This window comes from Gadus morhua, chromosome 10 (genome assembly GCF_902167405.1).
Source record: "Gadus morhua chromosome 10, gadMor3.0, whole genome shotgun sequence".
Classification (NCBI taxonomy): Eukaryota; Metazoa; Chordata; class Actinopteri; order Gadiformes; family Gadidae; genus Gadus; species Gadus morhua.
The window spans coordinates 14,228,575-14,246,247 of record NC_044057.1 but is presented as its reverse complement, the minus strand read 5'-3'; the positions used below and the strand labels follow the sequence as shown (position 1 = coordinate 14,246,247).

General features: G+C 53.1%; 2 protein-coding genes and 2 pseudogenes across 2 annotated transcripts; 2 read left to right on the top strand and 2 right to left on the bottom strand.

Annotated features, from left to right (window-relative positions):
* The first annotated feature begins 593 nt into the window (after nucleotides 1-593).
* LOC115551946 (calcium-binding protein 2) lies at nucleotides 594-4,885 on the top strand. The gene is made up of 7 exons (XM_030367588.1): nucleotides 594-690; nucleotides 1,247-1,459; nucleotides 2,845-2,875; nucleotides 2,987-3,121; nucleotides 3,331-3,440; nucleotides 3,712-3,859; nucleotides 4,466-4,885. Exons 1-7 carry the CDS (start codon nucleotides 646-648, stop codon nucleotides 4,489-4,491), a joined length of 708 nt encoding a protein of 235 aa, XP_030223448.1. The 5' UTR covers nucleotides 594-645; the 3' UTR covers nucleotides 4,492-4,885.
* Nucleotides 4,886-5,697: 812 nt separating this feature from the next.
* Nucleotides 5,698-7,418, bottom strand: LOC115551948 (beta-crystallin B1-like; annotated as a pseudogene).
* A 1,416-nt stretch (nucleotides 7,419-8,834) lies between these two features.
* LOC115551950 (beta-crystallin A1-like) lies at nucleotides 8,835-11,343 on the top strand (annotated as a pseudogene).
* Nucleotides 11,344-11,536: 193 nt separating this feature from the next.
* On the bottom strand, nucleotides 11,537-17,023 carry LOC115552761 (uncharacterized). Its single transcript, XM_030369074.1, has 7 exons — nucleotides 16,739-17,023; nucleotides 15,560-16,404; nucleotides 14,929-15,321; nucleotides 14,625-14,676; nucleotides 13,976-14,497; nucleotides 12,433-12,499; nucleotides 11,537-11,607 (listed from the first exon to the last, which is right to left on the bottom strand). The coding sequence occupies exons 1-7, from the start codon at nucleotides 17,021-17,023 to the stop codon at nucleotides 11,537-11,539; spliced, it is 2,235 nt and encodes a 744-aa protein (XP_030224934.1).
* Between the last annotated feature and the right edge of the window lie 650 nt (nucleotides 17,024-17,673).

Below are 17,673 nucleotides of genomic sequence, written 5' to 3'. Positions count from 1 at the left end.
AGAGAGATAGGGTTGACTGAGAATTACTTGGGATGAGTGTGTAGGGAAAAGGGTATCAATAGCATGGTATAGAGGGAATTGTTTGAGTAGTGGAGTTGGGGCTCAACAGGGTTATGTCAGGTCAGGACAAGACAGAGAGGGACAGCTTAGTGTGGCACAGGGCAGTTCTCTAATGTCGGTCGCATCGGTTCGGGGGGGGAGACGCCCAAAATGGATGGTCTTTATTTTACTCTAATTGCAGATGTGATCATAATCCCAGAATGAGACGTTTGGGGAAGATGTCCGCTCTCAGGGAGAGAGAGAGAGAGAGTGGAGAGAGTGAGTGGAGGGAGAGAGAGAGAGAGAGAGAGAGAGAGAGGGAGAGAGAGAGAGAGAGAGGAGAGAGAGAGAGAGAGAGAGAGAGAGAGAGGAGAGAGAGAGAGATGAGGTAGAGAGAGAGGATGGAATGAGAGAGTCTGATTAAATCAGACTGAAGAGGAGTAATGGACTCAGACGCAGACTGATGACAGACTGACCAAAATCACCGATATAGAGGCGGGGGGGCGGGGGGGACTGAAGGGGGGGAGGGGGGAGTTGGGCGGTTACGAGGGGAGGAGAGGAGAGGAGAGCAGACGATGAGTCGGACTGTGGGTTGACAGAGAGGTGATGGGCAACTGCACCAAGTCGTCTATGAACAACACCATGAGGAAGGTAAGACAGCAGGGACTTCTCTGTGGGGCCTTGAATCACAGGATCTTTGAGCTGCATGGGAGTTGTTGTATGTGTCTGTTGGGATGGTTAGCTGCTGTGATAATGTGTCGGTAGGAAATTATTCTATACTTGTTTTAAAGATTTTCGACTTGGAAAAAGCCCTCGGTTTGAAGGCTTTCATAGGTTAAGATTTGATCCAAGTTTTTTTGAAATACGTAATTGCATAAAATTGCAATAATACTCCATGTATGAATGTGCAGTTACATGTACGATTTAATAGTTAATGCCATGGATTCCCTAAAGCTGACGGAAGCACATACCGACACACACACACACACACGCACACACACACACGCACACACACACACGCACACGCACACACGCACAGACACGCACACAAAAGCCATTGGCCTCACCGTGCTGCTATAGGAGTCATCGATGGTTCCTGGAGAGGACAGAGTCTATCTGTTTCATACCGAGCGTGTCGGGTGCTTAAAGAGTACAAGGACGTTGTTGTGGGTTTAACTGGCCTCTGGGTCCCTGGGACTCTGGGAAGGGGGCGACTGAAGGGCAGCAGCCCCCAGCGGGGGGTCTGGAGGCGGGGGCCGGAGGGGCACGGGGCCCCCACCCAGACGCAGCGGAGCCCCCGGATAACGGGTTGCCAGATATTGATCACCCGACCAGCACGCTGGTCAAGAAGTGCAACGGGGTGCAGGACATCGTAGGCCACGCCTGCATCTTCTTGAAGCAGGGCTTTTCCCAGACCGCCGTATGTAGGACACACACACACACACACACACACACACACACACACACACACACACACACACACACACACACACACACAGTGATACTGTCCCCGTGTACGTGAACGCCTTCACCGCCATACATTCCTGACCCAGGCATCGTCCTCATCATCATCGCCCCTTGTGTGGTCGTCACGGCGACCTCCATCTCCCCGCCACACACGACGGGTGTGCGTGTTCCGCCTCACACTTTCGACCAATCAGAAGCCCCGTGGGTTCGGGAGGTTCTCCCGCCGGTCGATCGGTTAGTTCCATGGAAACAGGATTGAGTAGCGGTCACAGAGGCCGTAGCTGACTACTCTAGCGCTGTGCGTTGGATTAAAAGCAAGACCGCAAAGGCAGCCCTAAAGTAGTGTGGGCTGAAGACCAGAACGCCTATCAGATTGAGCTGATACGCTGAGAAAAGTAGTTCCCCTAGTTTGACAACATCAAATTATTATTTATTAGAGTTGTTTTTTAGTAGGGAGATGAGAGACAATCAAGAAAAAAAACGGTTGATTCTGGAAGTGACGTCTGATCTCACTTCCACATCTTCAAAGGTCAAAATTTGGTTGGAAATATCTTCCATAGCAACTGTCTGTTATTCACAGCAGCGATCTGCTATTCAGAAAACACAGACAGCTGACTCAACGGACAGAGCTCACGGTCCAGTGCTCTCAATGCGTGATATCTGGCAGACTGCAGTTCTCTTACCTGCCAAAGGGGTCAGTAGTGGGCAGTTTTCCGTTTTCATTGGTTCCTCTGCTGTCTGTATAGTTGAACATTATTTTCCATCTTGTATTAGTTCCTTCATAACGTGACATCTGTGATTCCTCCACCCCATTGTTTGTATCTACCTAAAGAGCTGTGACCTTGACTGTTGGTTTGGCCTTCACTGCTTGTTTATCCATTTTTAAACATGTTTATACATGTTAAACATTTTATACATATAAAACATGTAGCGGTCAAGACAGACCTCATATGATGCAATATTAGAACCATGTGATTATGATGTTGATTGCCACAGCAATTGAAACATTTGTTGTTTGAATGCATGCATAAACATGTGTTGATGTACTCTTTATGTTTATACGTGCGAGTGTGTGAGTGTGTGCATCTGTGTTTGTGTCAATTGTGTGTTGTGTGTGTGTGTGTGTGTGTGTGTGTGTGTGTGTGTGTGTGTGTGTGTGTGTGGTGTGGTGTGTGTGTGTGTGTGTGTGTGTGTGTGTGTGTGTGTGTTTGAGCGCCCTTGTGTGCATGCATACGTGTTTACTCATGTACGTGCGTGTAAGTGTGCATGTTTAGCATACAAGAAGACCAACCTAACCAATAGCGGTGTTAATTGTGTACCACTGTCTCCCTGCAACAGGACAGAGAGCTGCGACCGGAGGAGATTGAAGGTGAGTAACCCCCCGCCTCCAGCCCCAGCACGCTTACAGCACACAATGCACACTCAAACACACACGCCGTACCACTCATAGCACGCATTAACCCCCCCCCGCCCCCCGCAGAGCTGCGCGAGGCGTTCGTGGAGTTCGACCGGAACAAGAAGGGCTACATCAGCTGCGGGGACCTGGGCGAGTGCATGCGGACCATGGGCTACATGCCCACCGAGATGGAGCTGATCGAGCTCAGCCAGCAGATCTGTGAGTGTCTGGGGGTCCGTCGGGGACAGCGCCAGAACCATCCTGGAGAGCGACGGGATAAAGGGGAGGTGGAATGAATCGTGGGGTGGCATAAAAGTTTCACGGAAAAAACATGTTTCGTTGTCGATGTCGTTTCATTTCAGTTTAGGTTGTAGATGACTTTCTTCAGCCAGAAATAAATGTGAGCCCTGCTCTTGTCTGACCTGCAGGTGGCGGTAAAGTGGACTTTGAGGACTTTGTGGAGCTGATGGGCCCCAAAATGCTGGCCGAGACGGCCGACATGATAGGCATCAAGGAACTTCGGGATGCGTTTAAAGAGGTCAGTGGGGGTTAGGGTTGTTAGGGTTAGGTTTAGAGTTGGGGTTAGGGTCAGGGTTGTTAGGGATAGGTTTAGAGTTAGGGTTGGGGTTAGGGTTAGGGTTAGGATTAGGGTTGTTAGGTTGACAGGATTCAAAAGGAAACGTCTGCAGCCATTACCAGGACACATATACACAACATTCATAGTAAACTCTAACGTCTCCCAGTCTCGTTCGTGTTTTCCATGGTAATCTTCTTCTTTTACCTCCCCCCTCCCGGTGTCTCCCGTCCAGTTCGACACCAACGGCGACGGGCAGATCAACATCATGGAGCTCAGGGAGGCCATGAAGAAGCTGATGGGAGAGCAGCTTACCAACCGGGAGATCGACGAGATCCTCAGAGACGTTGACCTCAACGGAGACGGCCTGGTCGACTTTGAGGGTGAGAGAGGGCGAGGGTGAGGAGGAGGGGGAGAGGGTGAGAGAGAGAGCGGGGGAGGGAGAGGGAGGGAGAAGGTGAGGAGGAGGGGGAGAGGGTGAGGATAAGGGTGAGGGAGAGAGAGAGAGCGGGGGAGGGAGAGGGAGGGAGAAAGAGAGAGGAGGAGGGAGAGAGGGGGAGGGAGAAAGAGGGAGAGGGAGGGGGAAAGAGAGAGGAGGAGGGAGAAGGAGAATGGGAAAGGGAGATGGAGGGAGAGAGAGAAAGAGAGATTTGTTTTAAACCTTTTTTTACACGAGCAAACTTGACTTATAACAACTAAATTAGATAAACATTTTAGAAATGTGTCAAATTTATCCATTTATTGTGTAGTAATTCAATTATATGTGAGAGAGTGTGTATCTGTCTGTGTGTGCGTGCGCGCATGTGTGTGTGATACAGCGAGAGAGATAAAGAAATCTAGAGAGAGATAAAGAAATAATCAATGTTCTGTCTGTGCCCGTCTGTTTAATCTTCGTGTGCCCATTTAGACATCACACGTTTAAGCCTCCCGTTTGAGTGCACTCAAATCCTTCCGTCTTATCCCAACCACCCGCTCTCTTCTTTTCGCAGAATTCGTGCGAATGATGTCACGTTGACTTAGTCCAGATGTCGGAAAGTGTGGACGACCGGAAAAGTAGATGGGAGTCTATAACATAACCCCTGGAAAGTAGAAGAGATCAAACAGAGTTGTAGTAGACATTTTTCTTGATGCACTAGCGAGCAATTTATAGCGCTGTTTTTTTTATAAAGTTGCACTGAAAAGTATAGCCTAGTTGCTCTGAAGATACAGCGGGCATTTTGCCCGACATGTGGTGTATGGATAATGTACAAGGGTGGTAGAGGGGATTAGGTCAAATGAGCCTTGTGAAACAGCTGTGGGACATATCAAAGCTTTATATAGACAACCACACAGTATTTATGTTTAATTTTATAAATGTATTTTTGATATATTCATGTTTGTCGTTTGAGTGGAAAGCCTTGTTTATAAAATTCGATGTTTTCTTTTTTTATAAAACAAAATCATTGATGTCATTTTTCCCCTGGTTTTTCTCGTTCCGATAGGGGAAATTGCTACCTATAGCACGACTAGAATAAATAGTTTGATCATGTGATCAAACAGGTCAAACACATAGGTAAACCTATATTGTTTCGTATATAAAACAATTACCTATGGATTTGTCTGTGTAAGATACAGCAACACCTGAAGGGTGGTTATTGCCCTACTGTAATAAACCTTGCAGTGATTTTGCAGATACAGTGTCTAAGGTTTTTTCTATATATTTATATCTTAACCTCTTTATGATGTATGATTAAGTAATGATTCTCCTTAATTGTATAGCTCAATATATAGCTAATTATCATAGCTAAATTGTGATTTCCCATGATAACACAACAAGGCAGACACAATGTATTTACGTCTTGACATTTTATTGAAAACTTGGCCAGGATTCTGTACAGCATAGTAGGAGTGAAATGCACTGGGCAAGTAGGTCGGGGGGGGGCGGGGGGGGAATCAGAGGGGGGTCTGGAAACTCAATTTCCCATGGTGCATCTCACCTGACCCTGAGCCGAGAATCAAGAGTGACACAACAAGGGATGCCAGGTTCCCTCTCTCTTGCAGTAAAGGATTCAAAGGAGAGGTGCTGAGGAAGGGCGTGGCGCTGGGGGGAGAAAGAGAGGAGAGGAGCTAGAAAAGGCTGGAGGACGAGTGTCTGGTTTTCCACGGGGTCCTGCAGGGGGTCCTGTCTCTGAGGGTGTTTTCTGGAGACCCGCATGGGTGTGGGGGAGAGTTTCTCCGCCGCCTCACCCGCAGGGTCACAGGGCGGACCTTAACAAGTGTTGAGGTACAGTCTCAGACATCTCCCCCCAGCCTCGTCCCTCTGGCTCCTCCCCTTCTCCCTGGCCTCCTTCCTGCTCCTGCGGGGGGGGCTCTGGTGGGAGCTTACTTGCTGGACATGGTGTAGCAGCCCTGCTGGTGCCAACTGCATGTCGCGGATACCGCCTCACGGACTGGAACTGAGGGTGACGGGCGCCGTACTGGTTGAAGTGCCTGAACTCGCCCTTCTCCAGCAGGTACTGGCTACCACGGTATCCGGGGAACTGGTATCCCACCCAGCTGAGGAGAGGGACCAACACAGAAACATTTTAAACATTTGCACTATTGACGTTTCTTTTGATAATTACGTTTCCAATGTTTGCTATGAGTTCCACTCTCTCCAATAGCACCAGAGCTTCTGAGCCGCAGCTAGGTAGACTTTGAGACGTGTCCGGTACACTTACGTTCCGCAGCTGACGGTGATGCTGCCAACTCTGTCGGTGAAGCCGTAGGAGAACATGCTGGGGGACATCATCGTCCATGGATTCTCCATCTTGCGGCCCTTGAACTCTCCGACCTCGTACAGGCAGATCTTGTGCTTCTCGGGGTCCTGGGGGGACAAAGAACAAGGAGATGGGCAAAAGGGTTAAATGATGGTGTGATGGTGGTGGTGGTGTTGAATGATTGATGGTGTTGAAGGTGGTGGTGGTGGTGGTGGTGGTGGTGGTGGTGGTAGGGTGGTGGTGGTGACGGAGGAGCTGGGGGGAGGTGGTTCCTTACCCATCCTCACGGGCCTGAAGGACAGCAGGTAGGTCGTTCTTCTGGCAGTTGCTCCAGGAGTCCCAACGGGGGTACTCCGCCCTTCTCCAGGATGTACATCTCACCACAGAAGTTCATCTGCTCGAAACCCACGAAACTGCAGGGGCCACACACCGGAGAATAGGAGGCGTTAGGATGGAGCAGAAACTGTGGAACACCACGGCTCTTGAGTCCATCCATAGTAGTCCTCGATGTCGGCGGGCCAGCCGTCGGTACTTACGGTCCGCACTCCACACGCAGGGAGCGCACGCGGTCCATGCCCATCTCGCAGACGTTCATGCATCTCGTTGCTGATCTCCATCATGCGGCCCCTGGAAGTTCTCCTGGTCGAACACGTACATCTGGCGGGGGACAGGAGACCCGTGGTCGGTCAGTACACGCAAGCATTCACTGCCTCAGTTTGTCCAAATGATCATCTGCAGCTGAGGCCCAGTTCATAGGATGGTGGGTTGAAGTGGACCACAACATGGAACCACTGTTTGTGCCGTTCCTGAGAGGTACCCACCTTGTAGGACATCATTCCCATCTCGGACTTCTTGCTCTGGGCGGCCTTGCCGTCAGTCTGGGAAGCGGTCTTGGTCTTCTCGCTGGACATGATTGCTAGGGGGGAGAGAGACAGAGGACGTTACACATACGCTCAGGTGTGTCACTCCACCACAGTGGAACTGGGTGGTTTAGATCAATTGAACCATAAGAGCTAGACTGGAGATTCACATGGATCTAAACATCCCATGTACTTCTATCTCTGTACTCAGATTAAACAGCTGAAGCTGTATCGGAGGGTTCACCGATGGAGGTTCACTTTACCTGTTGGTGCTACTGATGCCTCAATCAAGGAAACGTGTGTGCCACCACAGAGTCAGCCCAGCCCTTTTATACCCTGGCGACCAGGGGGGAGGGATTAGCCGGAGAGAAACAACCTGCTGAGGTCAGAGAGCCGGGACAATAGAAGTCCGAACATCATCACAGAGGGACGGCCTGGGTGGGGGGGGAGTGGAACAAACTATACTGGCTCCGAGAGGTGGGACCCTCCAACACACAGCAACATGGTAGAAGAGTTTACAGGCTGAGTATTGGTTGTGGTGCTGGGAGCAAAAGTTACAACAAACAGTCACACAGTCCATCACTTAACACACCAGAAAACCCTTACTGTACCGACAGCAATATATTGTTTCTCTTTCTTCTGACAAATGTAGAAATCGCTTTGGATAAAAGCGTCTGTTAAATGCCCTAAATGTAAATGTAAACGTCTTCAGAAACTGTTTGCGGGGTGTATGGAAACTGTCAGTCACTCAACAACATCATGGCCTCATAATATAATCATTATATGTGACAAATATATTTATCCAAAACATTTGAATCATAACCAATAGCTTATTTGATGGACTTTCTGGAGGTCAGCTCTTTAAAACGTTGTATTTTGGATCCCCTCTATTTGTTCTAAATGACGAACGATAAGAGAATGTTAAGGATCCTAGTCATGTCATGGCCACACATTTGCCCAGCACAGATAGGGCCACATTAATGACAGGTATGAAAACGATATTAGCATATAGGCCTACAATGACCATAAGTCAAACGCTAATGGTCAAAAATTAACCAATGGTCAAAATGAACGCTGGACACACAGTGTTCATTTTTGTTTTAATTTCTGTGGACTCTGCTCTTCACTTCTTCATTGGAACATAGAATCTCCCTATGTAAACATATCGCGTATTATTTCATTATTGTTTCATTAACGACACTGGTGATCATCACATGAGTGTTCAACATATTAATGAACGGGTGTAACAGGAGAAAACTCTAGACTTCTTTGAAGATGTGTTGGATCAGTGGTGATTTGCTGACTTTCTTTTATTTCTACACATCACATTGCTTTTATTTTTACACATTATTTCAAACAATTTTCCAGTTCCACTCGCCCAAAGGCTGCCACATTTCAGTTGATCCGCACATTCCCCACAGCTCCCTAGTCCCATTGTGAACGGACACTGCCGGCGGATTGCTGACGCGGGGCTCGAACCTGCCGGCGCGCTATTGTTCCCCCCTGACAACAGCATCACGCAGGCCGGCGCGCTCGGGATGGAACCGCGCTACACAGTAGAATATGCTGAGCTGGCCAGCGGGACGCACGGGCATACAGCGAGCGCGCTTTGCATGCATTTGGGAACGATTGGGAGAGGCGCGCTCCAACGACCGCTTCGTGGACGCGCGTGGGCAGGGCGCGCTCTTCGGCAAGGCGATATAAAACTGAAGCGCCAGGTTTCTCTCAAAGTTCTACGTAAAAAACAGCCGTTAGGCCGCGTGCCATATCCAAGCAAGTTCAAAGAGAGCCAATCTAGGTAAGGACGCACTTGTGGTAATTCGACAAAAGCTAGGGATTGTATATGTATTTCATATATGTATTTCATACTTCCGTTTGGATTTAATCAAGTATTGATAAAGTGAGTCAGGGCATTAAGCGCCCATAGAGATTTCTAGTGTTCTTTCAACAAACTTTATCAATAGTTTTTTTACTTTCATTTTATGTTCCATTGATCAACTTCCTGTTCATCTATATTTTAAATTGTCATTATTTTGGGATGCTAATTGCTAACTTATCCAACAAACCTATCCAAAGCCGCAGCCCATCTAGATCCTACATGGTCGAGAGACTCAATGTGTTCAGCAGCTTGACTCTGAGATCTACAATCTTTCTAACGAGTGTTTGTTCTTCAGGTGTTAACATGTACAGAAATACAAGGTACCCCATGAACCAGCCCATGGTCCACTCTGGAATGGGCATGGCTCCCTTCTTCAAGGTAAGCCCCCCCACCGAGATGACCACACTGACGACAACTCTTCACCTGATTCCTCTTGTTTCCTGTTACTAATCAACTGTTGATGAAAAAACAGAAATGTCCTCTGGTTCTCATTGGCTCTCGTGTCTCTTGCCCCCCCCCCCCCCCCCCACAGGTGACTGTGTTTGAGCAGGAGCATTTCCAGGGCAAGTGCCAGGAGTTCACCTCCGAGTGCTGCAACATCCAGGAGTGCGGCCTGGACAACATCCGTTCCATCAGGGTGGAGAGCGGAGCGTAAGTAGGGGCCGAGGCCATCTTTAAACCTGCTGGTCTCTGGTCTCTGCATGTGTACCTCACACCGTCTAAATCATTTCAATGGTGCAGGCGGCTATAGGGTGCTTGTCTTCCTTGTGATGGTGTCCATCCCCAAGGTCCCCGGGCCAATCTGTAGGGATTCATGAGCGTGATGTCCACACTTATTGTATGTCGTATAGACTCTGCCTCATAGTACTTAGTTATGTAGCATCTTATCCTAACTATCTTGGTTGTATACGGGAAATGGGTTAGCGATTGTCCGTGTGCTTGGCACTTGGTTCTATGAACATCCTTACTGTACCGACAGTGATGTCTTTTTTCCCTTTCTTATGACAAATGTACTTATTGTAAGTCGCTTTGGATAAAAAGCATCTGCTTAATGCCCTGAATAAGTGAAATTAAATAAATGATGCCATTTTCACTGTAAGAAGCTCCTGCTAAAACAGGTGAAACCAAAGAACACGCTTCCGCTCCACGAGGTCAACTCTCTCTCTGTCTCTGACTCTCCAGCTGGGTGGGCTTTGAGCACAACGACTTCCAGGGCAGCAGTTCATCCTGGAGAGGGGGAGAGTACCCCCACTGGGACTCGTACAGCGGCTCCCTGTCCTACCCACGTGGAGCGCCTCATGTCGCTGCGCCCGCATCTACTGCGCTGTGAGTCCCGTGTGACCCCTAACCCTAACCCTGTAGGGGTTCATGCCTCTCTGCGGCATCGTAGTTAACCGAAAAGCGGTTTTGCGGCTCGATAGACGCTTAGACAGAGGGGGGGGGGGGGGGTCATCGTAGGACAGTCACTGAGGTGTCCCTCAGGGCATGGGTAGTCGACTGAACCGGTGAAGATACGTCTCCCCGTGCCGTGGTGCAGCAAAGGGTCTATCGACGTGAAGAGCAGAGCTGGAGGTCACGTTTATCACACGAGTCAAATAATAATCCATGTCGAGTTGGGAAACATGTCAGTTTATGCAGCTCAGTCTGATTCCAGCTCCTCACGTTGCCCCCCCCCCCCCATCCGGTCGCCGCAGTCCCACCAGAGCAGCCGCATGATGATCTTCGAGAAGGAGAACTTCCTGGGCCGCAGCGTGGAGATGTGTGACGACTACCCCTCCCTGCAGGCCATGGGCTGGATGAAGCCCGAGGTGGGCTCCATGCACGTGCAGTGTGGCGCGTAAGTCAGGCCGGGACCTCCGTGCACCAACACACACACACACACACGCCGCTGAGGTGTTCACCCACAGCAGGGTCATTCAATCACGACTCACTGCAGAGTCCGATTCCACACTCTGGAGTCACTGGAACCATGGCGTCTCTGACGGCTCCCCCTCCTCCCCCCGCAGCTTCGTGTGCTACCAGTTCCCCGGCTACAGGGGCCAGCAGTACATCATGGAGTGCGAGAGGCACAGCGGAGATACCACGAACTGGAAGAACTGGGGCTTCCCACTGCCAGACCCCCCAGATCCAGTCCATCAGGCGTATCCAGCACTAAGAGGAGGCCCCGGCTCTGCCAGAGGCGCTGGTGAGCAAACCCGACACACAACGGGCGACCCATCCAGCGGCCTGCACCCCACACCTCCTCCTTCATTCCTCTCCTTTGCCTTCAGATCAAAACTTACATCCTTCACATCACTTCCTGACTACTAATCTTCAATCCTCCCTCCCCCCCCCCCCCCCCCCCCAGGGAATGGAACCCGCCACCTCCGACGCAACATCTGATCCGGAAGTAAAACGAGAGACAATAATCGCACAGTTTGAAGCACAAGAGATGCACACGCACACACAAAACCTCACTCCCTCAAAACAAACAAACAAACAAACACACCACACACTGACGACCCTTCCTGTTAGCACGGTGGTCTTATCTATAGGTTGCTGCTGACGCACACAGGGACAGACCACGCACAACCACCACAACGCTCAACACACCTGCGCTGACACACCACCTGCGCCGCGCTCCTGGGGCCAGTACCCTGTTGGTCCCAGCCCCCCTTGGGGGGAGGGTGGGGGAGAGAACCACACCCCCCCCTCTGAAGAGAGCTGGAAGCCAAGCAGGGAGGTGGGGGGAGGCAGAGGGTGGTTCCGTGAGTCTAACTGCTAGGTCTGAAGGTTGGTTTCCCAGGGTGCACCTGGGTGTCTTCAGAGCGGCTGGACTCAGGGGGGCCGCTGTGCAGTGCAGCTCAGATGTGTTCCTGCTGTTGTGTGGTGTCAAGGTCCTTCCTCATGGTCTATGATCAATAAAATTGGGTTCACATCAAGCTTGTGTGTTCATTCATGTTCTCCATGCCAGTGATGGTGCAAAGTACTAGTAGAGATAACTCAATACTTTTCAAACACTTTCTACAATATGGGAAGAAATAAATACAGGTAAATGACAGCGGATCATCTTATTTTTATTTTTGGTTTAGGGTGTACAAAATAATGTGATCCCTGATTTAAATACCAGAATATGCTGAGGTACTGAAGGATCTAAATAAAATTAACAACGGGATCACTTGAAGTGATCTAAAGTTTGGTCTGTATGACACTATGGGTTAAACACAATAACCTACCACAAATTAGCACATATGATAAAATCAACTTAAAAGTACTTAAAGAATGGTAGCAATCAACAATTGAACGGACAATAACACTAAAGCTGCAGTTTTCATTTTTAAAGTTAAGTGCTTTGGGGAGTCCATTGCTTTTGGCAGAAACGTCAGAGCTTTTAAAGACTAATTAACGTATATTCTCAACAATACTTTTTACATCACAGCAATAACATTTAGAACGGAAAAAACAGCGATGTCAATCTAGTTAGATCGCAGATTTCCCACTTTGCTGGGAGATCTTCTTCCCAACCAGTAGCTGCAGTTTGAGGTTTATGTGCGTTTGGCTGGCTGTCTGGAGGTAGAGATAGATGGGGACAGGGAAGAATGATAGGTTCAGCAACAAGCAATTCTGTTATCTTTACACTGGGCTTGCAAGAAAAATTGACAGTTCTCTAAAAAAAGTTCCCAAAGCACAAACGGATCATGAGCTTGGTTTGACAGGAAAAACTAAATTATTTAGTTCATATAATGTGTAGCAGAAAAGGGAAAAGCAAAAGGTTTTAGCAACCAAATGTGTGGTATCAAATTAAATGTAACCATGTGGATCACACTGAGGATTGGGCTGAACTTACCTATATGGCAGGGGGACAGGACGACAGGCCCTGGGACTGACTGCAGGCCATCTCTCCTCCCACCACATCAACGTCATCTTCCTCTTTCCTCCTCTCCTCAGCTCAGGCTTTAACATCCGGGCCAGGCTGAACGCAGGAGGGGGCTTGGGGCTCCAACCGCCAGTGTCATCCACATCCACCTCCACCTCTTCATCGACCTCCTCCTCCTCCTCCCAACTTCCCGTGGATCCCAGGTTGAACCCTGACCCACCCCCCGGCGCGAAGGTGCCGCTCCTGTGAAACGCTTCCTAGAGGAGGACCGCCCTTACGTCTTTCCCCGGTGAGTAGTGGTGCACTGTGAGGCCGGGTCCGGTGGGAGGCGCTAGGATGTCGACTTCAGGTGACCCCGCCGGATCAAAGCCGCCCTCTGAATCCACCCCCGACGTCGACGGCGACCTCTTCATTAACGTTGACCTCCTCGTCGATCTCATCGTCGACGCAGACCTCCTCTTCGGCGTCGACCGTCCTTGTCGAGCTCCTCTTTGACGCCCACCTCCTCCTCGACGTCGACCTCCTCGACAGCCCACCTCCTCCTCGACGCCCACCTCATCCTCGACGCCCACCTCCTTCCTCGACGTCCACCTCCTCGACGCCACCTCTCCTCCTCGACGTCCACCTCCTCCTCGACGCCCACCTCCTCCTCGACGCCCACCTCCTCCTCGCGCCCACCTCCTCCTCGACGTCCACCTCCTCCTCGACGCCCACACTCTCCTCCTCGACGCCCACCTCCTCCTCGACGTCCACCTCCTCCTCGAGCCCACTCCTCCTCGACGCCCACCTCCTCCTCGACGTCCACCCTCCTCCTCTCGACGCCCACCTCCTCCTCGACGTCCACCTCCTCCTCGACGCCCACCTCCTCCTCGACGCCCACCTCCTCCTCGACGTCCACCTCCTCCTCGACGCCCACCTCCTCCTCGACGCCACCTCCTCCTCGACGTCCCCTCCTCCTCGACGCCCACCTCCTCCTCGACGCCCCCCTCCTCCTCGACGCCCACCTCCTCCTCAACGTCCAACTCCTCCTCGACGCCCACCTCCTCCTCGACGCCCACCTCCTCCTCAACGTCCAACTCCTCCTCGACGTCCACCTCCTCCTCGACGCCCACCTCCTCCTCGACGCCCACCTCCTCCTCGACGTCCACCTCCTCCTCGACGCCCACCTCCTCCTTGACGCCCACCTCCTCTTCGACGTCGACCTCTTCCTCGACGTCGACCTCCTCGTCTTCGTCCATCAACGCCGCCCCGGTCCTCGTCTCCTGGCCCGTCTCCGAGGCTTTGACAGAGGCGATGGCTGCCGCCTGCTGCTGTCCCGTCCCTGCTTCTGACTCCACTTCTAAAACGTCTACCACTACCTCGGAGGTAGGCTCTGGCGGGCGGTCGCCATGGTTGCCGTGGCCTTGTAGCGAATCCACAGCGACCACATCGATAACATCGTCTGTGTCCACCGTTACCCTCCCTTCCTCTTCGTCGGACCGACAGGGAAGGTGTCCTGAGTTGGGTGTGCCTAGTTCTGGGCTGACGGGTCCCTCCTGGTCCAGACACACCCTCTTTGCCTCGATGACCCGCCTCTTGGGCTCTAGGTGCCTTTTTCTCCACCGCCGTTGCAATGGCCGTGATTGTACTTCTGGAACTGAAGCCGCCGGTGGCCCTGAATGTGTTGGCTGGATAGGAGCCATCGTCTGCTGGATGCAGAACAGATCCACAGACAGACGGAGGCAAAGTCAGAGTGTCAACATCAACACAATGTTGTTTACACAATGTAACACACAGCATGCCTCTTTAGTAGCCGAGTGTGAACAGAGTACTCACCGTGTCGTGCTGCTCTTTGATCCTGCTCCTGATGGGGTAGGAGATCAGCGGTCTGGGAGACGGAGGAACCGACGGAGGAACCGACGGAGTGGGGGGCAGAGGTGTGTTCGGCCGAGAGGTATTCTAGGAAGCAGATTTTGTGTGGGATTTATGGAAAAAAATTATTGGGATCCGAACTTTCAGCTGTCTGATAATAACATACAATGTCAAAAGATGATACATTTTTCTAAAAAATAAATATAAATATATAAGCTGTACATATTTATATGTAAAAAAAAACACCTTTGCGTCTGTACTGATACACCTGTGGCCGTCGAGATAGGGCTGCAGCAGAGGGCTCCTCCTTAGATACACCACGGGCACCAGCCTCAGCTTCTCCACCCCCCCCTCCGCTCCCACCGCCAGCCCCGGGGCCCAAGGCCCCAGGGCCCCGGCCTGCCACCAGGCCGACAGCATGGCTTTGCTCCGGCTGGAAGGCTCGCCGGTCCTCTTGCCGGGCCCTTCGAGCTTCAGCTCGGGGGCCGTGACGACAGCGGGACCACACGCCGCCCACGGCCCCCCGCCGGACGTGGCGCCGTCGCGGGGCTTGCCTCCGGGACGTTTGGGCGCCGTCGGGGCCTGGGAGGGCGGCGTCACTCGCCGTGGCGTCGAGGAGGAAGATGATGTCGAGGTCGACCTCTTCAGCCTCTTCCGAGGGCTGCTTGATTATGGATAAAAAATAAATCATAATCACGGTTCTTTGGGTCAATATTGAAATCACGATTATTCAAATAATTATTGAAAACATGGTGCATTTATTCAGCACTTCTCTCTAAAATAACAGTCACTGAATTTACCCCTTAAAAAAATACAAAAAGAATTCAAATCGAAAATAATTATTATTCATTTAGATCGTTTTGAAACCATCAAAATCAGATGACACAGGCATTACCTACCTCGGCCTCGGGCCCCTCCCCTCGGAGTCCTCCGTGCTGCCCGCGGCCGGCGTGACGCTCGGGCTCCCCGCGGTGCCATCGGCCCACCGTGGCTCCGGGGGGTTGTTGAAGCCGGGCTCACCACGGAAACCCCCGACGCCGTGATGTCGTCTGCGTTTCCGAGGGCGGCCGACCTTCCGCGGAGGCCCCTTGCGTTTGCGTCCCGTCGATCCGGTCTCGGCCTGCGTCTCCCCCCCGCTGCCGCCCTCCGCCCCCGGGGCCGAACCGCCGCTCTGGGCGTGGCCCCCGCCGTCGACCCCGCCGTCGACCCCGCCGTCGACCCCGCCGTCGACCCCGCCGTCGACCCCGCCGTCGCAGTGGGCCACCTTCAGCTCGAAGGAGCGCAGGAAGTGGTCCAGGATGTCGTTGAGCTCCCCCTCCGTCGAGGGCGGCGGCATCTCGCCCCCGGTCCGACCGGCCTGGGACCACGTGGAGCCGCCGGTACCGCCCGGGGAAGGGAGTCCCGGCCCACCCCCACTCTCATCTGGTGCTGCCACGGCAACGCAGGAAGATGGAGTACCGCCCACAGAACCACTGACGAAAGGGGTCGGAGGCGGGGCATGACTGGCGGTGGTGTTGTTGGTGCTTCTGTTGTTGTTGTTGTTGTTGTTGTTGTTGTCGATGCCCATCATGAACTGCTCCAGAAGCCGGTCGAACTGATCCGATTGGTCGAAGAGCTCCGGCGGGTTGAGCTCCGTGCTGCTGGTCCTGGGGAGGGCCGTGGTGTGCCACAGGGACGGGGCGGGGGCCGTGTCGGGGGGCGGGCCTGGTGAGGACGGGGGAACGACAAGGTCGGTGATACTCTCCTACAACGGAAGAGAAAAGGTGCAAATCACAAAAAAAACAAAATGTAACATGCACAAGCCTGTATGAAGAAGGTAGTAAGAATGTGTTAGAACTGTAATCAACAACACAGCCTCTGCTGTCTCTGATCGGTCTCTGGAAGGCCCTTCCTCACCGTGTAGCGGGCGTACCCTTAAGGCTCCTGACCGCAGCGACCCGGGTTTGAATCCCGCCCCCGCGGTCCTTTAGTGCATGTCGTCCCCTCTCTCTCCCAGACCTTCCTGTCTATCTCACTCTATCATAATTTAAAAAAAATAAAGAATAATAAAGAATAAAAAAAAAAGGTCTGTTCCTCACCTCGGGGGCGGGTCGCGCTGAGCCCTTCCTGCTGCCGCGGTTGTCCCGGCAACGCTTCTTACTCGCCACCAGCTGGTCCACACTGCCGACCTGCCGCGCCTCGCTCTGGCCCCGCCTCTTCCGTCGCGGCATCCTGGTCCTCAGGCACAGCGACCGGCCCACGGCCCCTCCCCCCTGGCCCGTCTTGGAGACGAGCGTCCCCCAAACCCTCCTCTCGCCGATCCACGGGGGGGGGGCGCCGCCACCGCCGCCGCCGCCGCCGCCTTCCAGCCCGCGGCCCCCCATTGGGCGGCACCTCGGCCCCTCGCCGCCCCTCTGGCTCTAGGCGTCCTCGCGCTGTGCGCCCCCGCCGCCGCGGCCCGACAGGCCCCCCCACCTCCTCCTCGGCCCCTCCCCCCCCTGTGACCCCTCCCCCCGGCCGGCTCCTCCCGGCCCGGGTTCAGGAAGTGGTTGATGTAGGCGGGGATGTTGCCCTCGAAGCGCCATAGCTCCTCCCCCTCGCCCGTCGTCATGGGCGGCCCGTGGGCGGGGCCCCCCCAGAGCTCGGCGCCCTGGGGGGCGGAGCTAGGGCCGGGGGGAGGCCGAAGACGGAGGGAGCAGGGGGCGGGGCGCCAGGGTGCGAGAGGAGGGGGGAGGGGAGGTAGGGGGGTCGGCCCCCTCCCTGTGCCCACACGCCTCCCCCCACAGGGCGGGGGCAGGGCCCTGGGTAACCCCTCTCCCCCGGTCTGGGCGTGGCGGCGGGGGGTCCGACTGCACCGCGGCGTCCCTAAGCTCCGCCCCGCCCGCCTTCACCTCCACCAGCCCGTGGACGCCGAGCCGGGCGGCGGCCGAGAGCGCCCGCCGCCGCCCCTCCTCCCCCTCCCCCGCCATCTCCCCGCAGTACAGAAGGGCCCCCAGCTGCAGCAGGGTGCCGGCCCCCAGGGCGCTGAACTCCA